Raw genomic sequence first — 27,867 nt, 5'->3', positions numbered from 1 at the left:
TTTTTACTTTTATCATCCCATAGGCATTGATGACCAGAGGGTTTTACGCCTTTAAGCAACAATCAACAACAACAACTTTATTTTTTAAATAATTTGAAACGTTAAAGTTACTTGTATGCAGAAATCAGACCCTAGCGGGTCAAAAGGGTTTCGACCCGGAAAAGAGAAAGTAGAACGAAGATTCGAAAAAGGATCCGGGAAGCTGTTGAGATGTCAGTAGTGATCCGCCCAAGGCTGCCACCTGCCTTTCAGTGGAGCACCGCATAAACCAAAATAGCCAATAATTACAAGTCATTTACTAGGTCAACACTGTTTGTGTCTGTCGGCATTAATTATAGCTCTCTTAAAAGGATGCGAAGTTCACAAAGTGGTCTGCTCTTTTGAAGTCAACTCTTTTCTGAAACAATACAAACAACGTTCGAAAGAGGACAGTATGTTGCTGGAGAGATAGTACCAAAGGAACTGGGACACGTAAACATTTCAGGGAATGTTTTCCTTAAAGAAATCAAGGCTATTTCGAGCACGAAGTTAACTAATCATCATAGATAATCAATTAAGCTGCTATTTTTATTCAGAGGAATAAACTTTAAAATCCCTACTAATTAGTTTTCAATAATTAAAAAAACCTGTTAATTTAATTACGTGGATATATATGTATGTTATCCTATTGTGATTAAACCTCTCCCGGTTGAGGCGTATCAACGATTTATCAGAAGATATGAATATTGACTAACCCAGGAGGGAATCCAACCCACAATGTTCAGAACATGGGACTAATATATCCTTAATCATATATAATTGGATATCAAGTCCTGTAAAATATACAACTTCATGAATTAATTTATATACTTCTGTACCACGGAAATAGACTATGTCATTTTTGCACCAATATAGCATAAATATACATTTTTATTAAACAGATTTTGCAATGTTTGGAAATATAGATGAATATCTCATATATTAATTGTAAAGTGGAGTTACATGCATTAAAAAAGAAACAAAAAATATTAGTACACTTTTATTTGGAGGAAAACATATGTAAAAAAAAATATGTGAAACAGAGTCTTATTACACCTCCGAGGTACTGAACGGTTTTTGTTTTAGAAAAATATTTCTCAGACTACAAGGGGAGTTACATTTAAAAAAAGAAAAACTAGTAAATTTTAATTAGGAGAGAAACGTCCGGTCTAACTCCTCGTCTGTAAACTTGGGACATGGAAATTCAACATAAAGGATACAACTGAAGGATAAGCATTCAAAGAACCATTTTTTGAGTGAATAATTTTTAATTCGTTTATAACTCAGTTCCTAAAGCGTTATTTTACCAACTCATTACTATTGCTAACCTCTCGTAATGAACACAGTTCTATCGCAGAATCTTCCTTTCAAAGACATTTAGTTCATCAGCATTTCGATTCGAGATATACAACGCTAAAGCATAAATCTGGACTAGCTGAGTAAGGTTCATGCTAATAAATATTTTCGTTGGCTTCGAGAACGATTTGGACAATCAACAAACAATGTCAATTTTTACCTAGTTCTAGGATTTTATATAATAACATTGTCTGTTTTACATGCAAACAAATAAAAATTTTCTCAGAATCCTGAAACTATTGCTTTTTAATACCACAACAACATATGTCCATCCTCGTTTCTGAAAACCGTTGATTTCAATTTCATAGTCTATTTACTTGGGATCAGAAATTTGAATATTTGAATCCAAGATACAGATATAGTAGTAGTTACAAGCAGCTAGAGCTCTTATCTGTACTTTCTAAGCGGTAAATATTGCATAAAAAAATAATATATCTAAGGACACACTTTCTGTAACTTTTCGAAATTAAACTTATGGTTTGTGATTTTGTTCGTTTGAGCAGAAATAATGAGGTATTTAAAGGAGAACGCTTTTTTTAATGCTCGATCGAGTAATAAAGTTATATTTTCAGAGTATGTGAGATGTAAACATTTTTTCATGCGAAATTAATTATTTTATTGTTTATACTACATACATACTAAATTATTTAAGAGTTGGCGTTTCTTGGCTCGATATAACAAGAAACATGTTCAGCTGAGAAAAATGGAAGCTAAAATTGTGCGAGGTGTCTATGAGTAAGCATCTAATAGCCAATATTTAGAAAGTCAAGCAAAGAGTCCTAATGACAGACACCCTTTGTGGTACAAGAGCCGGAAAGAAAAAAAGGCAGTGTTCTCACCCCAGTTTTTAATTACTTTAATGAAAACTAGGTATAATTACTAGTCCAAATTGATGAGTCTGCCAAGTATAGGTAAGAGGATTGAAAAATGGCGGCTGTTTCAAAACCTAAAAAAACCATTGATTTTTCATTCGGAGCTGTATATCCTGAAAACTACGAACAACACTAGAAAAGCTAAAATAACATTATTTAAAGAAGAGTAAATTTGCTGAAATATTAGCCCTAAAAGATCTATTTACGTCCAATAGTTCTCGAAATATAGCTTTTTAAAAAGCAACATTTCTTAAAAATCTACTGAAAGATTAGTAGTTAGTTAATTTATTTTGAGAAATCTCTATCTCAGGAACTATGTGACGTACAGATGTCTATTAGCACTCAAATTAAAGCTAATTTAATGGACTATAAAGAATTGTATGACCTTTACCTTCGTATAACAGTAGTTTTCATGATATTTGCTAAAATAAATTGATTTATAGTTGTTCGGACAATAAGTTTGATTTATCAAATCTTTTATTTCAGAAGCCATTAGACGTACTGATGTCTGTCAGCACTCAAATTAAAGCTAGTTAAATTTACTACATAATAGTTAGTTATGTTTATCTTTGTAGTAGTAGTTTTTATGATATTTGACAAAATATACTCGCAAAAGGTTAATTTATAGTTGTTCGTATAAAATGTAGGATTTTTGAAAAAATATATCTCTAGATCCATAAGACGCACATATGTCTGCCAACACTCAAAATAAAGGAAATTTAACATACTATAAAGTAGTTTAGGGCACTTATCTTTGTAGTGGTAGTAGTTTTTATGATATTCACATACGAATATGAATTTGGCAAATGAAAATTTGCCCGATCAACTATAAACCAATTTATTTTAGCAAATTTCATGTAAACTATTACTCCTAAGAAGATAAACATTATAAACTACATTATAGCTCATTAAACTAGCTTTAATTTGAGTGCTAATAGACATCTGTACGTCAAATGGTTTTTGAGATATGAATTTTTCAAAATAAATTCACTAACTACTGATCTTTTAGTACGTCCCATACAACATTTTTATGAAATGTAGGTTTTTAAAAAGCTATATCTCGAAAACTATTGAACGTAAATAACTCTAATAGGGCTCATATTTTAGCAAGTTTGTTCTTCTTTAAATCAAGTACTCTTAGGTTTTCTTGTGTTGTTCCTACTTTTTTAGATATAGAGCTCTGAATAAAAAAATAGTTTTTTTATCGCTTTAAAACAGCCGCCATTTTTTCCTCCTACCTATACTTGACAGACTCATCAATTTTGACTATTAATTTTACATAGTTTTCATTAAAGTAATCAAAAATTGGGGTGAGATAACTGCCTTTTTTCCCCTCTTGGGCTCTTGTACTATTGGTACTCTACCCGGCAATGACAGACACCTCTTAGTACACCACTCCGTAATGACAGACACCTCTTGGTACAATTAATTGGTAAATAAAATTATTTATTTATTTACAACCTACGATTGCAACCATTATGGAAAATCATTTATAAAAAATAATATTGTTTAAATGACATTAAAAAAAAAAAGGGAGAGGGGGAATAAGAATTATTTTTCTTGGAATGATTAAGAGAGCCACAGAAATAGCCTTCGACAAGGTAGGAGAGCGGTCGTTACGACACAGCTCTGTTTGCAGAGTTTTATTAGCGACAGACCTTTAGCTTCTTGTAATGCCCGTTGACACAAAAAGACGCAGTTGTCTAGTTAATGGCCGATGACTAATATTCCAAGAATGGAGCTATGTCTTACCGCTATCTTAAAAACTTGGAAAAAAAAATAATGTAGATCGTTTAAACAATATTATTTTCTATGAATGATTTTACATAATTCACATATTGGTAATTAATTAATTATTTTATTAGATTTTTGATATATTTATCTTTAAATACTACATATATTTTTTGGACACCCTGTTGGGATGGCTTTAATTTACGCTCCCGATCCCATAGAACTCCATGTGACTGCACGGGTCTCGTGACCCACGCGACAGAACTAGTTGAGAAAATAATTCTCATATAATAATTCCATGATTATATTTCATAAATGTTTCTTTACATAAAAAAATATATATAAAACTGTTAATGAGCCTTGTATAATCATAAATTAAAGATGAGAATATATTCAATTATTGAATTTAGTTGTACTGAATATTTAATTTAAACTCAGAGTTTTAAGTAATTTTTAATATAGAGATTTGAATCTTGTTGGCTGTGGATTAGTGTTTGAACATAATGTTTCAATATGGTGAAATATTTAAGATTGTACTAATAACAATAAATCAATTATTACATTAAATCCGTTGATTTTAAAAAATGAGAATATTGGTTTTGAAAAAAAAAACAACAGATAATATTATTTAAAAACAATTCATGGAAAAAAAATTATTTTTTATCTCATTTTCATTTTTTTTTTTTTTTGTAATGGTTTTCTTAATGAAACGGTCACGTAACATCAAATTAATATAGAAATTTCTAAGCTAAATCTAATATAAGTTTGCACAAGTATTTTTAAAATATGTCAAAATTAAGTAGTCTCAATATTCGAAGGGACAAATTAATGAGATTATTGAATTTTCAAGGTAAATAAAAAGCACTTTGTAACTATTTTTAGAACCAACTCCTGAAAGAGGAGAGACTGTTTCGGAATATTTTATTAATTTAGAATTAACAAAAGATAAAAAGTTGAAGTAAGAACGCTGATAAATAACCCAGGAGGGAAAATTTAGAAAATTATATCAAAATTCTGAAATGTATAACGGAGAAAATTCTTTGTTTATAAAAGAATCATATATCATATTTATCTATGGTCACCTTAGTGAGATATATATTCCTGAAGTTTCTAGTGAAGAGTAAAAAATTTTTTTAGGAGGCAGGGAAGAGTAGATGGTTTAAAAACACATTAAAAAAAGAAAAGTGTATGATTCTTGTTAAAATTGGGAAATATAAGCCTATTCTTCTCTAATAAAAATAAAACTTGATTTAAACAGTTCTGTCCTTTTGCGTCATAAGGTTTATTTTCAAATACCTCACAGACTATAAAGTTTTAAATTTTAATAAAAGGCTATGATTTTGAAAAAGTTAGTGAAGTTTTACATTTGAATCTTTATTTTAATATATATTTGTTATACATTTTCGGTCAGTAGTCACCATCAATTCAAATTTGAATTAATTCGTCTTTTCCAAGAAGAGAATTTTTTGTTCACCGCGCTGATGCTGCCTTTAGAACGGTTTATTTGTTTTTAACCACCATTTTCTTCAAGAAACCAATCTCCCTTTCCTAGAATTCAGCAGGATTGAAACATAAACGAAAGAAGAACAGTGTTAAGAAACAGACGTATGAAGCTTTAAGCAGAAGAAGATGATCTCAGAGCTCATTGTGAATACAGGATCGTGTAACAGGTTTCGTAACAGAAACAGATGCGGCTAAATGAGATCCTCAAAATAACCGTTTTTTCCCTTGTTCTAAAATTATCTATTCTTGAAATTAAGAAACTTCGTATTTAATTGAAACAAATCTTATCTTATGTAAAACTACTTAAAATGTTAGACTCGGTTTCTATATTGTTCAAAGAGGTGTCTGTCATTGCCGGGTAGAGTACCAATAGTACAAGAGCCCAAGAGGAGAAAAAAGTCAGTTATCTTACCCCAATTTTTGATTACTTTAATAAAAGCTATGTATAATTAATAGTCAAAATTGATGAGTCTGCCAAGTATAAGTAGGGGGATAACAAATGGCGGCTGTTTCAAAGCGATAAAAAAAACTAATTTTTCATTCGGAGCTCTTCTTAAATATCTTAAAAAGTAGGAAGAAAACCTAAGAGAACGTCATTTAAAGAAGAGCAAATTTGCTAAAATATGAGCCCTAACAGAGCTATTTACGTACAATAGTTCTCGAGATATAGCTTTCTAAAAAGCAAAATTTCAATGAAATTGAAATGAAATTAAAATTTAGTATTCAAAAAGATCGCGGAAAAAATATATTTTCACTAAATGTTTTGCATTAATTTAAATAAAACACTTTTAAAAAAAAATAAAGATATTATGAGATACCAAAAAGAAAGAAATTGTTAAATAATTGATACTTTGAACTCGAATCAATGCCCAGACGATTGGAAGTACCAATTCTACCTACGTGAGGTTTCCTTGAATTCTTACAATAGTATCACTGTATCCCTATTTGTATTCGGGGCATAAAACTTTTTTACAGCTTTGTTTTTATAAACAGCTTTCTAAAAAAAAAGGATCTATCGAGCGAACAAGTTTAGGCTTGTGGCAATTTCCTCGTTTACCGGAGGAATTCTTGATTGGCGTGACGTTAGCAAATGCTCCCGTGATATTTGAAATGATTACGACCATTATTAAGATTTGAGAAGAGCAGGAAATATTGTGAAAATATATTTACATCGAAATATTACAGTATGCCAGATGATAACACCTGGACATTTTGACCTTCTTCAATGTCAGCTGTGGTGTCCTGTGCCAATTTTACGATTGTCTTTCTAAATTTCTCTTAGGTTATATGTTACAAGGAAGGCATAAAATTCCTAGGCTAGTTTTTTCTTTTCTTTATGACTACAGTTTTCTAAATACATTATTAGACCGATTTGTCATGTGACATGATGCATTATACTGTATTTTTAAATTAAGAATTTCCAATGTGTAGAAATAAAAATAATCATGTGTTTTGTTTAGTGAATATTGGGGTAATCCAAAAAAAAAAAAAAAACACTAAAGAAAGACATACATTTTTATGTTAATAATTACTTTCTTTCTGAATTGGAAATTGAACTGGCTTTTTATGACAAATTAAACTTTCTTAACGACATAACAAAAACTTTTGGTACTTGTTAATAAAAATAAATTAGGAAGTATTCTATTTATTTAGTACATTTCTCTAAATTATAGAACAAAACTTTTCGACAATTTTTTTTATTTCGATTTTTTCGCATATAGATTTTGAAATTAATGTTCAGTAAGAAAAAATGTATAAGAATATTCTAATATGTGAAATATTTATCAAAACATTAGATTGAAACATATATTTCCTACTTACATAAGTGAAACATAAGTACATACATAAGTGGTAAACATAATTACATACATATGTGAAACATACTCCGGTTTCCACATATGCACTTATTGTTTCTACATATTGTTTTTGTTAATAACTGTTGTTAATAACAAAAAAAAATGCAATAGCTTGTTTTTCTTTGTCTCTCATCTTAAGAATTTTATAATATTTTTAAATATTTATTTTATTTTATTTTTATATATTTTTTATACTTCATCGTTATTATTCACTATTGTTATATATTCATAGCTTAGTAAATACTTAGATGTGACTTTTGCATGAGATTATACTACCCCATAATCAATTGTTAACAAAAAATAAAATAAAAGAACTGTTATATTAACCATCTAACGCCCACGAGGCCGATCTGGCATTAAAAAAAACTTTTAAAATATATGTAAAAAAATTTAAAGTATATTTGATAAATTTAATTTTTAAGAATTAAAATAATTTGCTTAAAAAGTAAACAAGACTCAAATACTAAATGAATGGTGCTTTTTATTTTATTGTTTTTTTTTTTGTTCGTTATACATTTACGAATTATATTTCAAATACATAAATGAAAAAGTTTTACAACATACAAATCTCTGAATAGTAATAATAGCTACAGAATATCCAAAAATATTGAAGCCTGTCTCACATCATAAGTCTTAAGTGTAAATAGTTCCGAAATCTCCTGACTAGGTTTTTTTTTTAAGATAAATTTTGAGTGAATCTGTAGTTTTAATAAATTTATTAACTTGTTGGGAGTCCGAAAAAAAAAAAAAAGAAGTGCTTTATTAACTCAACAGTCGAAAGATTTTTTGGTATTTAAAACTGCCGACCGATAAAAAATTCATTAAAACAGCAAATTCACTCGAAATTTTTACTTAAAAAAAATAAAATCTAGTCAGGTTTTTGAGTAGTGGTCGTGAAATAATAGAGTTTGAGTTACAAATTTACATTAAATCTCGAGAAAAAAAAAATTCACTTATAATTCTTTTTTACAATTATAGACCAGAAAAAAAAGCATAATCAGCTAATCTATAAGCGAACATAGATAATGAATCTTATAAACCGAAAAACCAATTTATGTGAAGATGTAACTTTAAAATAAATAAATATATCATAATTAGGTAACATTATTCAGTCAACTATTGCGACAGTCGTCACAATTCAAGTATGATTGGCCTTACTGATCACAATCGGACCATGATCGGTCCAGATAGGTACTTTTTGAATCGATTCAATTTTTAATTATCAAACACAAAACTTGTGACTTTGGAAAGGGGCCAACCGCCCTGGCTGCGGCCCCAGAATTAGTTAATGTACGAACCAAAATACGACAATAACAGGACGTTTGCAGGAAAACAGCCGAATTTCCGTTCTAGCTAATGTAACAATGCTTTTTCAATTGAATTTATTAGAGCTCAGTTTCGTAAACATGAAGAAGATATTTTTAGAACCTTCGTACTGAGCGATATTTTTAAGGTAACTGAAATTTCATAACTAAAATTTTGAGAAATATTTTTTTTTTATTATTAAATGTTACGTGAAAAAATAATTAAATTATTGTTTTTTCTAAGCAAATAAACTATCTCGAAAAAGTTTTTAAAAAAAAAGACAAAATTTTCTAATAGATGTGTGTAAATTCCGAACGTAGCTAAAATATATTTTTTTATTAAGAATATACTACCTTTTCATAATTAATCCACGATTTTATTTAAACTAAAAATACATTCTTAATGAAAAATCAAAGCCTATTTCTGTTACATCCGACTGCGTATATGTCCACTATTTTGTGGATTGAAATAGTGTTGTTATTTGTTTCAAATGAAAAGGGATATATCAAATGAAAGGTTTAGTGGCTCTTAAGTGATCGTCAAGAAATATTCTGCCTTTCTTATCAGTTCCCTGAAATAGATAGGATAGGTATTTTGTTTTTTCACATTACCTTTCCGAGACCTTCTAGAAACAAATTATACAAATAATTTAACAAAAAAATTATTTGAAATAATTTAATATTAAAGAAATAAAAAAAAAATTTTTAAATAAATAAATTTTAACCATTTATTTACTTAGGGCTAAAAAAGAAAAATTTCATCATATTATTATAATGTAGACAATACATAAATTATTATATATTAGTAATGCGTATATTTAAAATTTATCAATTAGGTCTTTACAGATAATTTTATTTTTAAAAAAGGCAGTTTTCATTTATTTTGTGTTGGACCCAGAACTTTCAGTTTCATAATACTAGAGGGTGCCTGGTATTCAACCCGTTACAAATTATCAATCCACCATCTCCCGAAAGTTATATGGATTAAATCTGAAAGAATACATCATAAAAAAAAATTAAATTGCTATTAAAATGGGGTCAACACCATTTTATTTTTTTATGGCTTACAGATTTAGTTTGACGAGTTTTTTTTTCGAAAGAAAGCAGTAGGTTTTTTAATATATTTTATTATCTTTTTCAAGACTAGTGGCTTTATTAATAATAACCAAAATTATCCAAATCACCTCAACTTTCTTTATTAAAGCATATTTACAAGTCCAAAGTTTCGGCCGATCGTCATCAAGGACAATTAATAAAATAACAGCTTTAACTCATTATTAACAGTATCAAAACATTATTAATTATAATTTGTTTATCTTAATTTTAGTATCACATTGAACTATCAAAATTTGCAGGCTATTAAGCCCAATTCAATTTAACAAAGTAAAAATAAATCTATTTGTCACAATAGCATTTACTTATAATTTCTATCCTTCACAATTTTTTTATTTTACAATCATTAATTAATTATTCTGCAAATTTTAATGAATACATATGATACTGTGATACTTAATTCAAGATATGTAAATTATAATTAGTAATGTTTTGATACTGTTAATAATTAAAGCTGTTATTTTATTAGATTGTCCTTGATGATGATCGGCCTAAACTTTGGACTTATAAATATGCTTTAATTACAAAGATTGTGACAATTTGGATAATTTTTGTTAGTATTTATTTTAAAAAGTAGATTTTCAAAAACTGTGTAGCCCCATTTAAGTTGCACGCATGTTTTAAAAATATTTTGCTAAGTTTCTCAAGGAAACCCGTTCACGTTTACTGATTTTTCGAACCATTCGAAATCTATATTTAAGAAAATTTCAAATGCTCATTGATATCATCGTTAAATAATATAAACTAAAAAATGAATAAATGAAAATCATTTTTTTAACGGATCGATATTAATTAAGATATTACAAGGAATTATTATATCGGTCTTAGCAGCCTAAGTGAAAAGTCTTGTGAGTGGACACAACAGATATTTTTGTCATGCTATAGCTACAAATAATTTTGGAGTATTAAGAGAGTTTAGTTGCAACAATTGAATGACAGATCTAAACTCTTTGTTCTGAACTAAACACAAATGAACTACTAAGTAACTAAATTAACCATTGCAACTTCCACTTAAAAATGTAATATAGAGTAAATATGTAAATAAAGAGTTTAGCCGTTCACACTCTTGAATAGGAGAGCCCAAACGAACTTTTTTCCTAATCCTCACGCCAACAGATAACAGTTGCGAAATTGCCTATCCAATTAAGAATTTAGCACACATACCTTAGCTCTTATTTTTAGAAGATACAATGAAATACAAACTTCTCTAATAAATAATCTATAAATATATAGTTGTTTACGATCCGGTCAATGATCTGAAACCCCAATTCCATTTGCGCGGGCAAACAATTTTACCGGTTTAAGAAGTACACAGGAAAAGTATAGGTAAACTTTAGAGATTCGAAATAGAATACTAGAGATATCTATTATTGGTTGGATATCTTAGATATTGATAATAGTCAAATATTGTAAGTATGAATATATTTTCGATTTCCGTTGAATATCTTGTAACTAGAACAGAATAAAGATTTTTCATTATCAACTGCCCAAGTCATTTAAAATATAACTGAAGAAACAGATCCATAGGGGGATCTCCGATCAAACTGGCCAAAAGCATGTGGATAAAACTGTCGAATAGTCGGCGTAAGATATGATGATCCTGACTGAGTAAAACAAGTTTATACATACTTGAAGAAGCAAATTAATTATTACCTCCAATAAATAACTAATTATCATTAGTTAGTAAGCCAAACTAAATGGTATAACTAGAGTGGGATAAGTAGTAGATTCGGAGAAAGTTCTGTAATTTGGTAATTTGAATATCTGGACCCTGTTTCATAATAAAGTACAAACTAATACTATTATTCTTTATTAAATAAATCAAAAATTGTATTCTTTTTAATCTCAACACTTTTTATTTCACCAGTCCAACGTTTCGGCCATTTCGACCATCCTCAATGACATCTTCAATTATAATTCCTTCCTCACATTAAAATTTAGAATTTTTTTGCAGGCTATTCTGCCCAGGTAATTCATTAATTATAAGTTAAAAACCTATTTTTTAAAATTTAAAATCATAAAATTGGTAGTGATTTGGTGGATAATTTTAAAATAAGAAAAATTAGATATTTATGATTTTAAATTAAAAAAAAAATAGGTTTTTAACGTATAATTAATGAATGACCTGGGCAGAATAGCCTGCAAAAGAAATTTTAATGTGAGGAAGAAATTATAATTGATATCCTTGAGGATGACTGAAATGGCCGAAACGTTGGACTGTTGAAATAAAAAGTGTTGAGACTAAAAAGGATACATTTTTGATTTATTTAATTAATAATCACCTGTCTCAAGAAATTGAAAAAATATAATTAAAACTATTATTCTTGTCAATTTAACTTAATACAATCACACTGACTTGTACTTTAGTACTTTTTAACTCCTGTAATATCACTGATAGTCCTCCCTATTATGAAAAAAATAAGTATTAGTGGAATAACCACGTTGTTTCTATACTTGTACTATGAACAAATATTAGCTTTCATTATAAAACAGGGCCCTGGTGTTATTGCTCAACAGAACCTTTTGCAATCTCTAAAAAGGTAAAGAGCATACAGATCATATATAAGAAAGCATTACAACCCATAAAGATTCAGGGGCTCAGCCCTTTGAAAGAAAGTACTGTTTCTGAACCCTCTTACTGCCGAGGACCGATATATCGGTCTTTGCCTTAATACCAAAAAGTTCCAACGGCGACATATCGGTCCCTTATAGCGCTTTACCATTCTCATTGCAAGAGAACTCAAATAGAATCTCAAAATAAATTTATAATACGTCAAATAATTTATTTTGGGTGATACAAACTGATACACATTTACTATATCTAAAAATAAATATATATATGATTGTAATGAAGTATTATGCAAAATTATTTCACAATTATATTTATGAAAGTATAATTTTGTTTCAGCAATGTTACGTTACCTATAACAATTACTTATTGTGGAAGAGATAATCCGTCCGGTACTTACCATGTAACTTGGAGTTATTATTTATTATTGTTATGCAATATTATTTATTTTGTTGCAAAGTATATTTGAAATGATGACTTTTCGTTTATGCAAGTACGTTTTGTAAGAGCGAACTAAACTTTTATTTTCTTAATAATCATTTATACCTTTATTTATATAATTATGAGAGATAGTTGACCGTGGATGATAGTTGGGGGTGCGGTAAATGAAACACAAATAAGTATGATTAACTTATTTTAATGTGCCGACGTTTCGGCTAGAGTTTCTAGCCTTCTTCAGGGCTAAAAAACAAAACAAGATAACAATTCATCATCTATTATTGTTACATATATTTTCTTCCTCTCAATTTTCATTTTCTTTTCATATTTAAATTTTAAATTAATAATAACTATTATGTTCATACTTCTTTGAATTATATAACTTTAATTTTATTTCATTTCCTTAAGTAAGTTATTGTACCCGCTTTTTCAATTACCTATGTCTATATTTTATTTCCCGCTTCTCTCATCACTTCATTTTATTAATTCTATTTTGTAAAACTATTCATTGTATGTGTAAAATTATTTTGTTTATACTTTCTTTTTATATTTTTTTATTTTTCTATACTTACTGTGGTTGTTATCTTGTTTTGTTTTTTAGCCCTGAAGAAGGCTAGAAACTCTAGCCGAAACGTTGGCACATTAAAATAAGTTAATCATATTTATTTGTGTTTCATTGACCGCACCCCCAACCATCTTCTCCTCACTTTATTTATATAATTTTCAAATGAATACAGATACGAAAAATCAGTGTCATTCTTTTATTATCTATCTCGTCCTTATTTAATTATTATGGTAATATTGTTTTTTGTTCGGTGTTAATGAGCGTTTTTCAAAATCCTAGTAAAATCTGTAATTCTGCCGATTATCTTCGCATGGGAACCTCTTTTTCGCCCGGCACTAAAAGGTTCAAACAACGGTCGTTAGTGGAGGTGATTTGTTTATTATCACGCTAAACTGTCAGGTTTTTTCCCGAATTAAGAGTATTCACTTTATACAGGCTGAGCGTGCCCAGGAGGGTTTCCTAAGCCCATAGGTTAAATTAGCAGAATAAAAAATTATCTGCTTCTGCCGGATTCGAACCTGGACCCGGGAGATAATAACAAATCGCCCTTCTCAGTAACCTATACCGCTTCTTCACACAAAACACATAATTTATATATATTTTTTTAAATTATTTATTTAATGTAATTTACAACTGTACAAAATAATACAATAGGTAAATATGTAGTATGTTTCATGTACACAATCTTGGGAAGGAACCACCCATTGGTGGTACTTCAAACATTAATTTAAATTAGAAGGTCCTGTGGCCATCTTCTTTTCAGACGCCTCGGAGGATTATCAGGGATTGTTAAGGATGAAAGATTAAGAATTAATGGGTTAGGATGGTTAAGGAGTTTGGAATGAAAAGACGCATATCTGTTTTGGGTCAAATCTGCAACGAATGGGATGTTAAGGTCTTTGTGAATGAGTTTATCTGTGACGTAATAAGGAGCATAATTAATATTTAAATTTAAATTTAAGCTTTTTTATTTCTATTTGGATTGATTAGAGAATGTTAACAATATTGTATAAAAAAGATATTAAGGTCTGGTCATAGTTTATAAAAAAACTTTAAATGAATATCCTTTTCTTTTTTATCCTAATTATTTCTACAAAAATAAATAATTAACTACCAGATAGGTTACTCATGCCGTTTCATAAATTTTTAATTGATATTCACTTTAAAAGCAATCCGCTAAAAGTAAAAAAAAAATTCCCGTTCTCGGTTTAGTTTTGACTCCAGTCTGAAGTTGAATAGTTGATACACCATCATACACAAATGTATTCATAAGAAAAGTAATTTAGGTAGTTCTGATATATTATTGATAAATCAACAATCCAAAAAAGAGAACTCCATGCTGGAGGTGTTGAAGAGATAAGAACCTAGGGGATATAGCCCATAGGGTGCTTTGGTTGGCACATATCCAAAATATAATCGTTTTGACGCGAGTTAAGTAAGGCAACCCACGTTTATTAATAGGATACCCTGTTTTCAAACGATTAGATCTAATCAGAGACTTTTGATGTATCGAAATATTAATTCTGCTTAAGACAACACTGATTTGAATAAACATATTTCAACGTCTCAAATTATTATTGAACAAATGTTATCACTTTAAAATATATTATTATTTTTTTTACTTTGTCGTTAGGATCTGTTAGGGATTGTCATAAATTCGAACTCCATATCCTGATAATTCTGCTTAACAGGAACAATATAACTTGATAATTAAACGCACAACCAGCATAATATTTTAACAATGCCAAGGCTCGTGTTGCCGAAAGCCAAGGAAGTAGTGATACAATAAACAAAAAAATATCTTTTGACCTATATCAAAATTAATTTTAGGAAACTTTTGATATAATACTCCTCAATTATTATAACTCCATACTATATTTTTAGTTTTCATAATATTTCATAAGGTTTCATTTTGATATGAGAATTTTGATATAGCCTTATCGTATAAAGAATGATCTTCCGAGTAAATATGCGAAAAAATAAAATAGAAATAAAATAATAAAAATTGAATGTTAATTAAATTATAATAAATGTAAATTAATGATAAAAAGGTTATTTTTTAGATGATAAGGTGGATAACAGAGTCCTAACCTGTTGAAAGTAGGTTCTGTTATAAGTGAAAAAGAGGAGATTGTTTGTATAAAAGGGTTTTTAAAATTTAAGATATAAAAAGTTATGTAAATAAGTAATCAATTTAGAAACAAAACTTTTTGAAGTTGTTATGATGTTATTTTAATATTTAATTTATTTTAAAGACATGAGCAAATAGCCTGCAAATGAAATTAAAAACAATGACATCAAAATTTAATGTATGCCCAATTTATATATCAGTATGTAGTTAAGGAAATAATGTAATTATTATAAAAACAAAAAAAATTTATAGGTTGTCTCCTTGAAAATGGACTGAGGGACACCATGGAGAGAGTTTGTTAAGAATAAAAGTTGAGAGTAAAATGGATCAAAATTGTGTATATTAATAATAAAATAAACCACTGTCAAACGATCATATAATAAATAATTAATTTCATTAGGTTTCACTTTGATATCGGAAATTTGATTTAGCCTTTCCTATAAAGAATGATGACTTAGTTTTCTTCCTGTTCAAAAAAAAAACTTTCTAAAAAAAGATGGAAATATTTGGATTTCGAAAGGATAGTGGTTGACCGTGAAAACTGATTTGTTTGTCGATCTTTTCACTCTTGAATACACACAATTCATCAACGCTATCATTGTTGATACAAAAAAAAAGCAACAAAAACGACTAAGCTGTAGTGGATACAACGAGGGGTAGACCATCTGACCTTAGATAATAATAATACAGTGGAATCGATCTTATATTACAAGACATGGGTTTGTAACAAACGTATGATTTCATAATACATATGTCCAAAGTCAAACAGTCCTCCTTCATGGGGTTCACAAAAACCCCAATAAGGCTGCATATACTCGTATCAAATTGTATATGTGTACATACACATATACAATACACGTGTGTGTGAGAGAGAGTTAGAGACATTTAACAAACACCTGAAGTTCTATGTACAATCATTTTCCATTTTAGGAATTCAAGTTATGGCATTTGTGTTCAATTCATAATTATTTAAGATATTTCCATAATTTTTTTCTAATTATTCCTAAGACAGTTATTGCATGGAAGGTATTATATACATAGCTTAAAGTTAAGGCATTATTTTTAATAATTGACAGTTTCTAAGTTAAACGTAGCATTTAAATAGGCATAATATAGGTTACTATTATGATAATAAATAGGTAGATGATAGAATAGTAATATATGACACTATTATTTAATATTCCTTTTATAACTTAATATATCTTTTCTTTTTTTTTTAACTCCAATTAACATGACCCCATTTCCTTCAAAAAGTCTAATTACCACAGAAAAATGCTCTACTACAATTGTTTTGTTATGCATTTATTAGCAATTGAGAACCATTGAGGACTATTCCCAATTGTGAAAATTAGCAATAAAATTAATAAGCCTAATAAATTTTAAAAATATTCCCTTCAATTCAAACTCGTAACGGGACTATAAGCAGTTCGGCAACAAAATTTGTAAATGTTTCTAAGATTTTATGTTGCTCAGAATTACAACTGGTGGGTTACTCCATTGTGGTTCTCAACGCCTCATATGTAATTAGTGGGAAATTTATTTATCTTTAAAACTATATTTATTATTATTAGGTATAATAATAGTTGAAATAATATATTTTATTTATTTTTTTTAAATGAGTAGCAGAGCTCTGTTACTGAAGACGACTTTTTGCCAAACTCAATTTATATATAAATTTTCAATCCTTTAACTCATTTTATAGTTGCTATAGAGTTGCGAAAGGCATTTAAAACACTCCAAAGAAACGAAAAAAAAAATGACACAGTAGAAGATAAATGTTGAAGCCTGATGACACCTCGTTAACACCATCTCATTTTATGTTCATATTTTCAACCTTTTAAGTGAGTAGGAGGAGTAGTAGAGGTGTATAAACACTGACAAAAAAAAATGGACAACCAGTAATTTCGACTGAAATTCACCACCTCCGATATGATAAAATAGCTCTGTCTTTATGACCTTAAAGCAAGAAAAAAACAAGGGAAGGGAATAAATCCAACATCCCCAAAACTGTATTCTAGGGGTTATGAAAGTGAATAATGAAATGCACTCTCAGACTGTCTCGATGACCTTCGAAATGGTGAAAATGTCTATTATTTTTACAACAGAGGTTCAAAAAGAGAACTGATAACAATAATACCGATTTACATCCAATTCATCTTAAAGTAGTAATTTTACTTTTCGTAATTTATAGGACCACTATCCACAAAAAATCTAAAAGCTCACTCATTACAAAGAAGAAGTTCAAAACTCCTTCGCAGTATAAACAGTGAAAAGTAAAACAAATTACAAGAATCTTGTCGTAGATTAGAACCAGCGGCTCTAGGAATGAAGCCGTCACTTCTCCTCACGACTATCAATATATTTTAAGAGACAGCTCGGAGAAATGTAAATTCAACACTGCTCCATTTCTTAGAACCTGCAGCCATCTCTCTCCCTCCTTTCTTCTTTCTCGTATTGTTCTCATTCTTTCTCTCTTGTTTCATTGGCCACCTTGAATGGTTCGTATTCACTTAACGTAAGTAGAATCTGATCTGACTATAATTTTCACATCTAAGTTCCCCTAGCAATGTTAACCTAGCCTGGAGTAACAGTGTGAACAGAACTATTTAGTACGCATAATCTGACGAACAAAAATAATATTTTAAGACACTAACTCATTTTAATAACTGAACTCATGTCTTCTTGCCAGGGGGGCGGGGATGGTATCATCATTTCGTAGAATATTCAAATCCCTTAAGTACCTCAAGGTCATACAGACTATGAACAACAATCGATAGCTTAATAATCGATAATGGTAGCACAACAGTGACAAAAGTCTTTTTTAAATGTGAAAAATAATATATTAATGTTCATGGAGAATATCGCATGATGAGAATGGAAATATCCCAAATCGAAATAAAGTTAATACACAGCTTTATTTAATATATTATAATTATATTAATATAAATCAAAATGTTTCTAATCTTTTATAACCAATATACTGATTTAGTACAAAAATTAATGCTTAAATCCATTTTAATAAATGTAAAACAATAAATAGTAGAGCGAACATTTTCTATAAAACATATGGAAATTAAAAATATAAGCTACACCAATATAAATTAAAAACTATCCCATTTTTTTCTCTTAAATACTGTTTATTTAAACTAGAATAAACATAAAACAAATATTTTCGTTTTTATTTTTTCTATTTAACTATTTCATTTCATTTAACAATTTTATATAGAACATATAGCTGTATACTGTAAGTGATTTAAATATTAATAAATATATTTAAATAATTATTTTATTATATCTATGCTGATAAGTATAAAGGGTTAAGTCCAAAAAAACATGGAGGTTGAATTAAGTACAGAGTTAGACTAAGAAAAAAATTCTCTATCGATTAGTATAAAGGATTTAAGTTATAATATAATATTTAAATTATAATATAATTTAATAAACCATAATATTTAAAAAATCATAATATACGTATAGGTAATATCTTGGTTAAAACTGTATTGAACAGATTTTTTATACGGAATTATTGGAACTTTATTTTTCATCTCCTGAAGAATGAACAATATGGACTTCAAAAATCAATGCAGATACATTCCTGATTTAATTGCTGTTTTCTGCTACAAATGTTCTATGACATGAAATACAAAGCTTGTTAGTTTCTGAAACTTACAGTGGTAAAATCGGATGGAATATAAAGATAAATAGCTATATCACAAAAATTAATGTTACATCCTGTGTCATATTTTATTATATATGTATATCCAATAGTATAGTTAACACTGAGAGCTTAAATCCCAAAAGCCACTTGATGACAAAGTTCCAAAGTTGATGAGGAGCTTAGAACAACGTGGCCATTCATTGTTCCGAAGATTCATAATACTATTTCCAAGTTTATCACATCACTTTTTGGCATTTACTGTCAGAGTAGTTGATTTAGATACAGCGCAACTGCTGCTTGGTGGTCCCATGGATTTTCGTTGCCAGTTCTAATCTAGTCACCACTCCGTCAAATCAACTTCACATTCATTATTTTAGCTTAGATGTTAACTTATTCTAACAGTAGTCCTTTTCCTAATCACCAATTTATTAATCAGCTTTGATTTTCTTGGTGTAAATAGAAGAGAAAAGACCGTTAGTTTAAAGTCAATACATTTCTATAAACATGTTGCCTTCGTTAGAAGATAATAAAGCAGTCGAGTGATTTCATGTAATGTAAGTTCAGAAAAACTTGCCCTAAGAATAATTTTAACATTCGAGCGTTAGAGAAGTAACAAACTATACTCTACAAAAATGAAGAACAATTTACGAGGAAACGTTTATAAATATGTACGCCCATTTCCTTACATGAGACATGGCTAATTTTAAAACAAGCCAAATGTTTAGATAACATTGCCAAGAAAAGTTGAAGGACGCTGGGGCTTCAAGTTCAAGTATAGCTGACAATAGCTGTAATTGGAAAATTTATATCCGTTTGCAAGTATAAGTATAAGCAATATAAGTCCGTTTGCAAGTTAATTCTATTAGTCTTGAAAGAGATGTTTAGTTTAAGATAACATTTCAATCTCAAGATGAGAATTACCTAGTTAAACTGTTAATTAATCTTTTTGTGAATCAATATTTCTTATATGCATTACAATGCCCCGGGAAAATATGATATCGTTCATGAACGGTTTTGATTTAGATTTTGCACTATCAGAAAATCTTTAGGCTAATATTTTGTCTCATTTTCACTGAAAATAATACACTTTTGTACTGTACAGAAGCTGATCAGTGATCGGATGGGGTTGTGTATTTTTTGTCCTTTTCATAATCAATTATACACGGCTTTGCGAGTTTGGGGATCAGAAACAAATACATATTGTTTTCTTTTATATTTGGGTATCGCTATAACCCTCCTTTGGATTAATGAGCTGAAATTTGGTGTGTAGAAACGTTTTTTTTAGGCAGAACAAAATATCATACCATAAATATCAACATTTCGTAATGCCCAATTTTTTTTTTTGTTGCAGTTTTTATGGTTTTGGACACTTGTACAGTCCGTCCAAATGGAGTTAGGAGGTTGAAAATTTTTATATGAATTATGTTGGGGTCAGAGAGGTTCCTTTTGAGGGACACAAAAATAACATGAACAGAATAGTTAATGACATATTTCCTCCTGGTTTTTGTTTGATAGTGCTTAAATAGTCAATACTTAAAAAAGCGAAAAAAATAGTGAAAAGGGAGAAAAAAGTCCACCAAAATACACTTTTCAAACACAACTTTAATTTTTGAACAAATTTTCAACCTTCTTACTCAATTTGAAGGATTGCAGAGGTGAAAAAAAAATTAAAATTTCGTTATTTTTTTTAGCGATTTTTATTGCAAAAATATTGCAATATTTTTTGCATTAATTTTGCATTAATATTGCAATTTTATATTGCACTATCCTCCCTAGAAAATAGCCCACCATACTAAATTTCAGTTTATTTTAACTGAAGGATTATTTTAAAAGGGAGGTGGTGGTGCCACCCTGGAAGTGCCCAAAATTAGCGGGAAAAATATCTATTGGTAGTGATTAAATGATTAAAGAAGTCAAAGCACTTTTTTGGTATTATTTTATTCATTGAAAATACGGTATTTGTTTTCTTCTTATAAAGAAAATTTAAACTTACGTGAAACTATAGGTTTTCGTGTGTAATATTACTTCTAAATTTATATTACTAGGTTAGATATATCATGAATCTATTTTATTTACTAAATTCATTTTAAATGACCTGTGGTAGTTATGTTGAGACCTAATCAGAAGGTAAAAAGTAATACGATATATTAACATCATTATAGAAGAAATTAAGTTAATAACAATTTATAAAAATTACAATAATGATAAATAAGATAAATGAACAATTCCTTTTCAACTAATATAAGAAAATGATAGGAAGGAGCCTGATTTGACCACGAACTACTATGATAAGATAGGTGAAAGATGCTAGAAAAGAATTGTAGGAGGAGAGACTTGAAACGGGTAACAAAGTCCGGAAAGTCATGTAAAATGAATTAAGTAAATAAAAGAAATACAATTTTTGATGTATGATATATAATTTTGAGTAGTAAACCGAGATAAGCTTTCGAAAAAAAAGATTTTTATTTTAAATTTCTTACATCATTTCTGATGTTATTTCTGGAGAAACGATTCCAGACCATTGAAGCCACTAACTGGAACCGTTTGCCTCTCAACTTTTTAGCATTCTGTCTCCTCGAGTCCAATGGCTTTAAATAAAAATCACAGAAACGACAACCTAAAATCTAAGTTTAAATCTTGCAGGGGATTTGGATTTTCACTTCGTGGAAAGATTAATAAGGTATGATTCAATCTTTAAGAAAAATTAACGAAGGAAATAAAATTCATTGATAACGTCTTTATTCTGTTGTCAGATACCAAAACCATTAAATAATTCTATATTATATACATGTGACAGTACAGAAAAGTTTAATATCGAAGGTGAAACCTTAGGGAGAAAAAGTCTGCCCAGCATATGGATCAGTATAGCTTACTCACTATTTCAGTTTTTTTTTCTTATTTCATATTTTTCCTTTTTGAAAGTTTTCTTTTCCTGGAACTTTTCGTATATATTTCTATTTGATAGGTAATTACATACGTTTCAAGGTTAATAATTTTTTATTTGAGAATAAAATCTGCGGGACGAGCTGTTGTTGAGAAGTATCCTGAGATTTATTTTTTTATTTATTTATACATGGGTAAGAAAAACTATAAGATGCATGCTATATATTAAATAAATACAACATTATAATATACATTATAAATATTTATTTATAATATATACTTATGAACACCACAACTGCATTAATTTCCAACTTGTTTACTACTTTGATATGAATCAGAAGAGCTGTTTTAGAAATAGTATAGTATGGTAGTATGCGAATTAACTTAAATTTATACTATACCATGATAAACTAATCTCAACTCTAAAATAAGGCAAAATCGAACGAACCATTTTCGAAACCGGGGTGTACAAAGGAAAATACCTTTACACCTGCATGAGAGAAAAGAAAATACAACCCTATGTAATTACAGAATATATTAAATAAAGATTTTAATACATTTATATTAATATGTTATACATGTGTGCTTTAATTACATCATCTATTTTAATCAATGTAATAAATTATAATCAAAATATAATAAGTATATTTTTAGTATAAAATGGAAAGGTATTGTAATTATTTTTTTTATACCATTTTGGGCGATATAAACCACCAATATTAACATACATTAAACAAATAGAAAACTGATTATTCAATAACAAAGAATAATAAAGAAAAAACAAAAGATTTTATTTTCCTATGTGCACAGGTATCAATGGAATATGCTTATTTTAAGTTTAAACTAAGTATACGATAGTATTTGATACTTGGGCGATAGTACCTACGATGTAGAACTAAGTGCTGTTATAAACTTGTGTTTTGTTAATTTTATATTTCATTTTAGTATTTTTATAGTATCGCATAATATACAAGTATCATGTGTGTGGTTAATGTTTCATTAAATATCTAATTAACATATTGTTAGATCTATTCCAATATTCCAATCCTAACTGATCACGGAAAAAAATTCTGAAATACAGTGGTGTAAAGAAGTAAATCACCTTTTCTTAAAAAATAAATAAATAATTCCATAGCTGCATAATGATTAAAAAACATTAATTTTTATCCAAAAAAGAGAAAGCAGGTTGTTAAACAATAAATCTATTAAAAATCTTCCCAATGAATCTTAATGACACATACATCATACAGACAGACAGAAAAACTACATATCTTTTATGTAAACATAAAAATACAATAAAATATACATATAAATCGTATAACTGGTTTAAAATCTAGGACAAGATTTTAAATACCAATAAAGTACTTTTAAAACATAATTTATGACTTTGTGCATTAAAATAATATGAAAGAAAGAAATTTTCAGTTATATTTATAAATCTCTTGAGTAAACAACTTCACAAACGACTGATGTCACCACTCACTAATAGCATACAAATAGTTTTTTAACTGAAATAAAATAAATTAATTATATATTTAACTAAAAATACAATTTTAACAGTAATTGTAATCATATCGAATATGATATTTGAAGTTAATACAGAGGAGTATGTCTTTAAGTATTTGAATTGTAGATTAGCCATGGTTTTTACTCAGCGCTTTCGCAATAAATCTTCAAAACTTGTTGAGCTATGAATCAGGGCTGAGTCCTCGCGTAACAAAACTGAATATAAACAAAGAATTATGATACAATAAATTGATCTGAAGAAAATAACGGATGGAGACAAGCTATGAAATGCCGACGCACAACCTTGAGGTGTAACATAGGTATACATTTTGAGAGTGGCGGAATGGAATCCCATTGTTCGTAGCCGCCAGGAAGGGACTGTGTATAAATAGACTTACCTTTTCCAGTTCGAATTCTCTGATCTTGTGGATGTTGGGATTGATCCTCTTGCGATCGTAAGACATTTCCCTTGGTAACTATCACAACTAATCCATTATCACAAGAATACAGCGAGCACAGGTAACTTACACACTGTTGCTACTCTATACTGCTCGCGGTGGACTGGCTCCGTTGCCAGAATAGAATATAACCTGCCTTCCTACTAGCCCATCCTTGTCAAATCAAGCGATAACCGAGCGGGTTCTCTCCTACAATCGGAGCGCTATTTTCGATATTTAGAATCGATAACTAATTATCGATATGAAGTCAGCTACGATTATTTAAAATAGGAGTTCCGTATTTTTTTTATTTCCTTTGTTTGTAATAGAGCAACTATATTTAATTGTTTATTTCAAGTTTTTTAGTATTCCTTCAGATCTTTTACTTATATGTAAATAATACAATATATAATATTTTTTTGTTGCATCTTCAGGTATAAACGCTAATGAAACCATGTAGTTTCATTACAAAATAGAATATAGTATTATATATAACATATTTTTAAGATTTTAAATTTAAATTGTAATTCGAGTTGTTTGAAAAACTAATTTTTATTTTCAATTACCTATATTTATGGTTATTGGGGGGTGACGAAAGCAGCGTGGGAGCGCGCCTGTCTGCTAACCCAAAGGTTGCGAGTCCGAGTCCCCAGTCCTATCCGGGATTTTTTCAAGCATATGATTATACAATACTCACTCACAGCCTCCTCCCGGGCATTTGTGAGGCCCGTTCGCCAATCGGTGGCACTCACAAAAATAGGCGTGAGGAGTGACGAACCCACCCTATGAAAACCTCGTCATGAGACGCGTGATGTATTTCCTACGTACATCGCGCGATGCCTTGGACCTCCACGGTCTGTCGCGCCAATAATAATAATACATATAGTTACTATGTGAAGATAGCGTTCCAAACTTTTTACCTATTTACCGTTTAATAAATAAAATTATATTGAAATAATAAAATTATGTTACATAAACTAATGAGCTCATTTGCATTTGAATCCCAACAATACACATAACACAATATACATAAAGTTTGAAAAATATTTTAATCACTTCCAGTGGTGTTCACAATCTCACAAGAGGAGAACATAACGCAAAAAAAGGCCAAAAAAAGGCAATCCTTCCCACCCCACTAAGACCCTCAAGGAGCGATGGTTATATCACAATATCACTTTTGGAATATTTGCTTAAAACGAGAAGAGGAGCCTTTAAGATAGTGAAATCGAGATTTATTTAAAAAGCGCCTGAAAATTGGAAAACGGCATGACCTTTGTTAAAAATTACAATTTGTAGCATTGCTATAGTGATGACAATTAAAGAAGTGGATGAAGCACTTAGCTCTTCAATCGTCATCTCTATAGTTATGTAAAGCTTTACTTCGACTCAAGAATACAGAATATGAACAAATAATTAGCTCGGTGGCTTACAGAAATCGTAACCTTTATAAAATCCTGCAGGATAGAATGGTTGGGACACGTTCTGAGGATGCCCATGACTGCGTACCGAAAATGCTCCAAAGCAGAATTTATGAGGCCAGAAGAGAGAGGCAAAGAAGAAGATGGCTAGGTGATGTGGAGGATGGCCTTAGGCAGAATACTGAGGATAGGGTCATCTGAAGAAATATTGTTCAGGAAGCAACGGATAATAATAATAGCTTTGTAAAGAAACATTTTTTATTCATTTATTTCTTTTACTACCGAACGTAATTTAGTTCATTATATGTAGTCATATATTTCATTTTTTGTTTTCTTACATCTTCTTTTCTTTCTTTATTAGACTTTTTTGTTTGTTTTGTTTTTTAAATGTATATCTGTAAATAATTTTCCTTTGTAATAGAAATTAGTTACTACAAGTATCAATCTTATAGCAACAATGTGATGCTTTTCGGAAGGAGTATGCGCACTTTACTTAAAATATATGCCCCTTCTGTACAGCCTACAACAGAAGAGAAAAAAAAGCCATGTCTGAGGATTGTGAAAATGAATTATTGATTAATGACAACAAATATTTATTATGCACCATTGTCATCTCCAAAACTTTGCTGTTATTTTGACTTAATTATGTTCAATAATAAAATAAAAAATTTAAAAATGCAGACATCCTGATGATTTGAGGTTGTAGTACATTTCAATATATATAGAATCCAAAAATATAATTAAAAAAAATCTGCCAGTCCGCCGTACGCTCCACTTATTTTAATTAATTAATTTAGCTATACTTAAAATAATTGATCACTAATTTCTGTTAACGCCCAAATGAAGCACTGCAAAGTAGGCCGAACAAAGAGCTCGTAATAAATGGTTATTTTGACCTCACCTAGACCACCTTCCCTTTATTAATTAAACACGGTCAATCAACCATCTTCAAATAAATTTTTTTTTCTTGTATAAAATAAACTTCTGGTGGTGCACATTTGAAATAGTTCAGTACTTTTTTTGAAGAAAATTAATTTTTCTGTTTTTTAGTCTAGATAAAAAATTCTATTCTACAGTTTCGCAATAATTGATAGTGCGGGTTAGATGTAGAAGAAATTCAGTAATCTGCAAAAAAAAACCTTATTTTGATGGTAGAGTACCGAATAAAAGAATCGGAAAAATTCAATGAGTAATATTTTTACTTTTGAATATAAGTAACTCAATTAAACCGCTGCTGCATATCTCCTACCTTATCTAAAATACATGTCAACATTTTTTTTTTAAACTGGATAAAATACCAACAAATCCCATCAATCACTTTTATCCTAAAGTCGTAAACTTACCGACTGCCCTACAATAATGTAACTCTTACCCCTGTCTGACAAATTGGACAAACCACAAACCTGAAATCCTCACACAATACGGAAAAGACAGGAAACTGCATGCCAATTCCGACTCTTACAGCACTTACTAGAAAACCCTTACAATCTAAAATCCTCGATGATCCTTACTTTGTCACAAATAAAATCATACATAAAGACCTTAATGTTCCTTATGCTACCGATCTAGCCCGAACATGATACTGTTGCGGTGGTTGTTAAAGATCTGACTCCAATAGATAATTTTAGGTACTCTTGAGGTAGTTGATTAGGAAGTGAATAGATCATCCTATTGATACACTTCTTAATCAAATACCTTACCTATATTGAACACGCATTGTCGAGTCCTGGTCAAGAGTATCTAAAATTATCTTAAGGGGTGACAGCCGTAATTTCTCTAATAATGGTAACTAGGTCCTACCAGGTACTATTCCTGTAGGTACAAAGAAGGAATACACGTCCGGAGGGTAGCTAGCCGCCAGGTCTTGCAGGAAGGTAACTTCGTTCTACCGGGTGCTATGCCTGTAGATACAAAGGAGACGTACTATAGGTACCTAGCCGCCGAGTCCTACGAAAGGAAAACAGGTAGAGGAAGGAGGAGGTGACCAACAGGTTACTAGCGTAAAATAAGACTATTGATATAAAAAAATGAGTTGGAAGATTATACTGAATGTCTTATTTCCTGTCCCAAGAAGGCACTTGTTGGGAACCAGAACCCCATCCTTCAGCGGATCGTCTGAGGTACCACACTGCAGAGGCCCAGGAACAATGTCATCCACCAGGAACTCCAGCTTCCCTCTATCACGGAGTTCATTGGCCGACAACACATCAAATGCTTTGATGGATTGAAGGCCTGTGCAAATCCTCTCTTCCGGAAGATTGCCCCATGGAAGATGGCAAGGCACTGTTACCCTGGTCGAAGTGTTCGCCTAGGGAAGGGGTTCAGACCCAGCCTAACCCAAATAAAATAAAAAAATAAAAGCCAGCAGAGTGGTCCCTCACCACTCCAGAATAAATAAAGAATACGCTAAGCGCCACAATCCCTCTCCCCCGCACAAAACGTATCTTCCTCCCCCTACTTCCTTCCTTAAAATATCTCCGGGTAACAAAAGGTTTATTGTATTATATAT

The 27,867-nt window shown here is 29.8% G+C and overlaps 1 protein-coding gene across 1 annotated transcript in view; it reads right to left on the bottom strand.

The window, feature by feature from the left end:
* Positions 1-24,122, bottom strand: part of LOC106677696 (serine/threonine-protein kinase meng-po) — a 46,953-nt gene extending 22,831 nt beyond the window's left edge. The window contains exon 1 of the mRNA XM_014415773.1: positions 23,902-24,122. Coding sequence (XP_014271259.1) covers positions 23,902-23,967 — 66 coding nt within the window. The 5' untranslated portion in view covers positions 23,968-24,122. The remainder of the gene's footprint in view (positions 1-23,901) is intronic.
* Between the last annotated feature and the right edge of the window lie 3,745 nt (positions 24,123-27,867).

The sequence above is a fragment of the Halyomorpha halys genome, unplaced genomic scaffold, assembly GCF_000696795.3.
Source record: "Halyomorpha halys isolate HHAL.00 unplaced genomic scaffold, Hhal_1.1 Scaffold106.1, whole genome shotgun sequence".
Lineage (NCBI taxonomy): Eukaryota > Metazoa > Arthropoda > Insecta > Hemiptera > Pentatomidae > Halyomorpha > Halyomorpha halys.
Note: the sequence above shows the minus strand (reverse complement) of the source record. Positions and strands in the feature narration are given on the sequence as shown.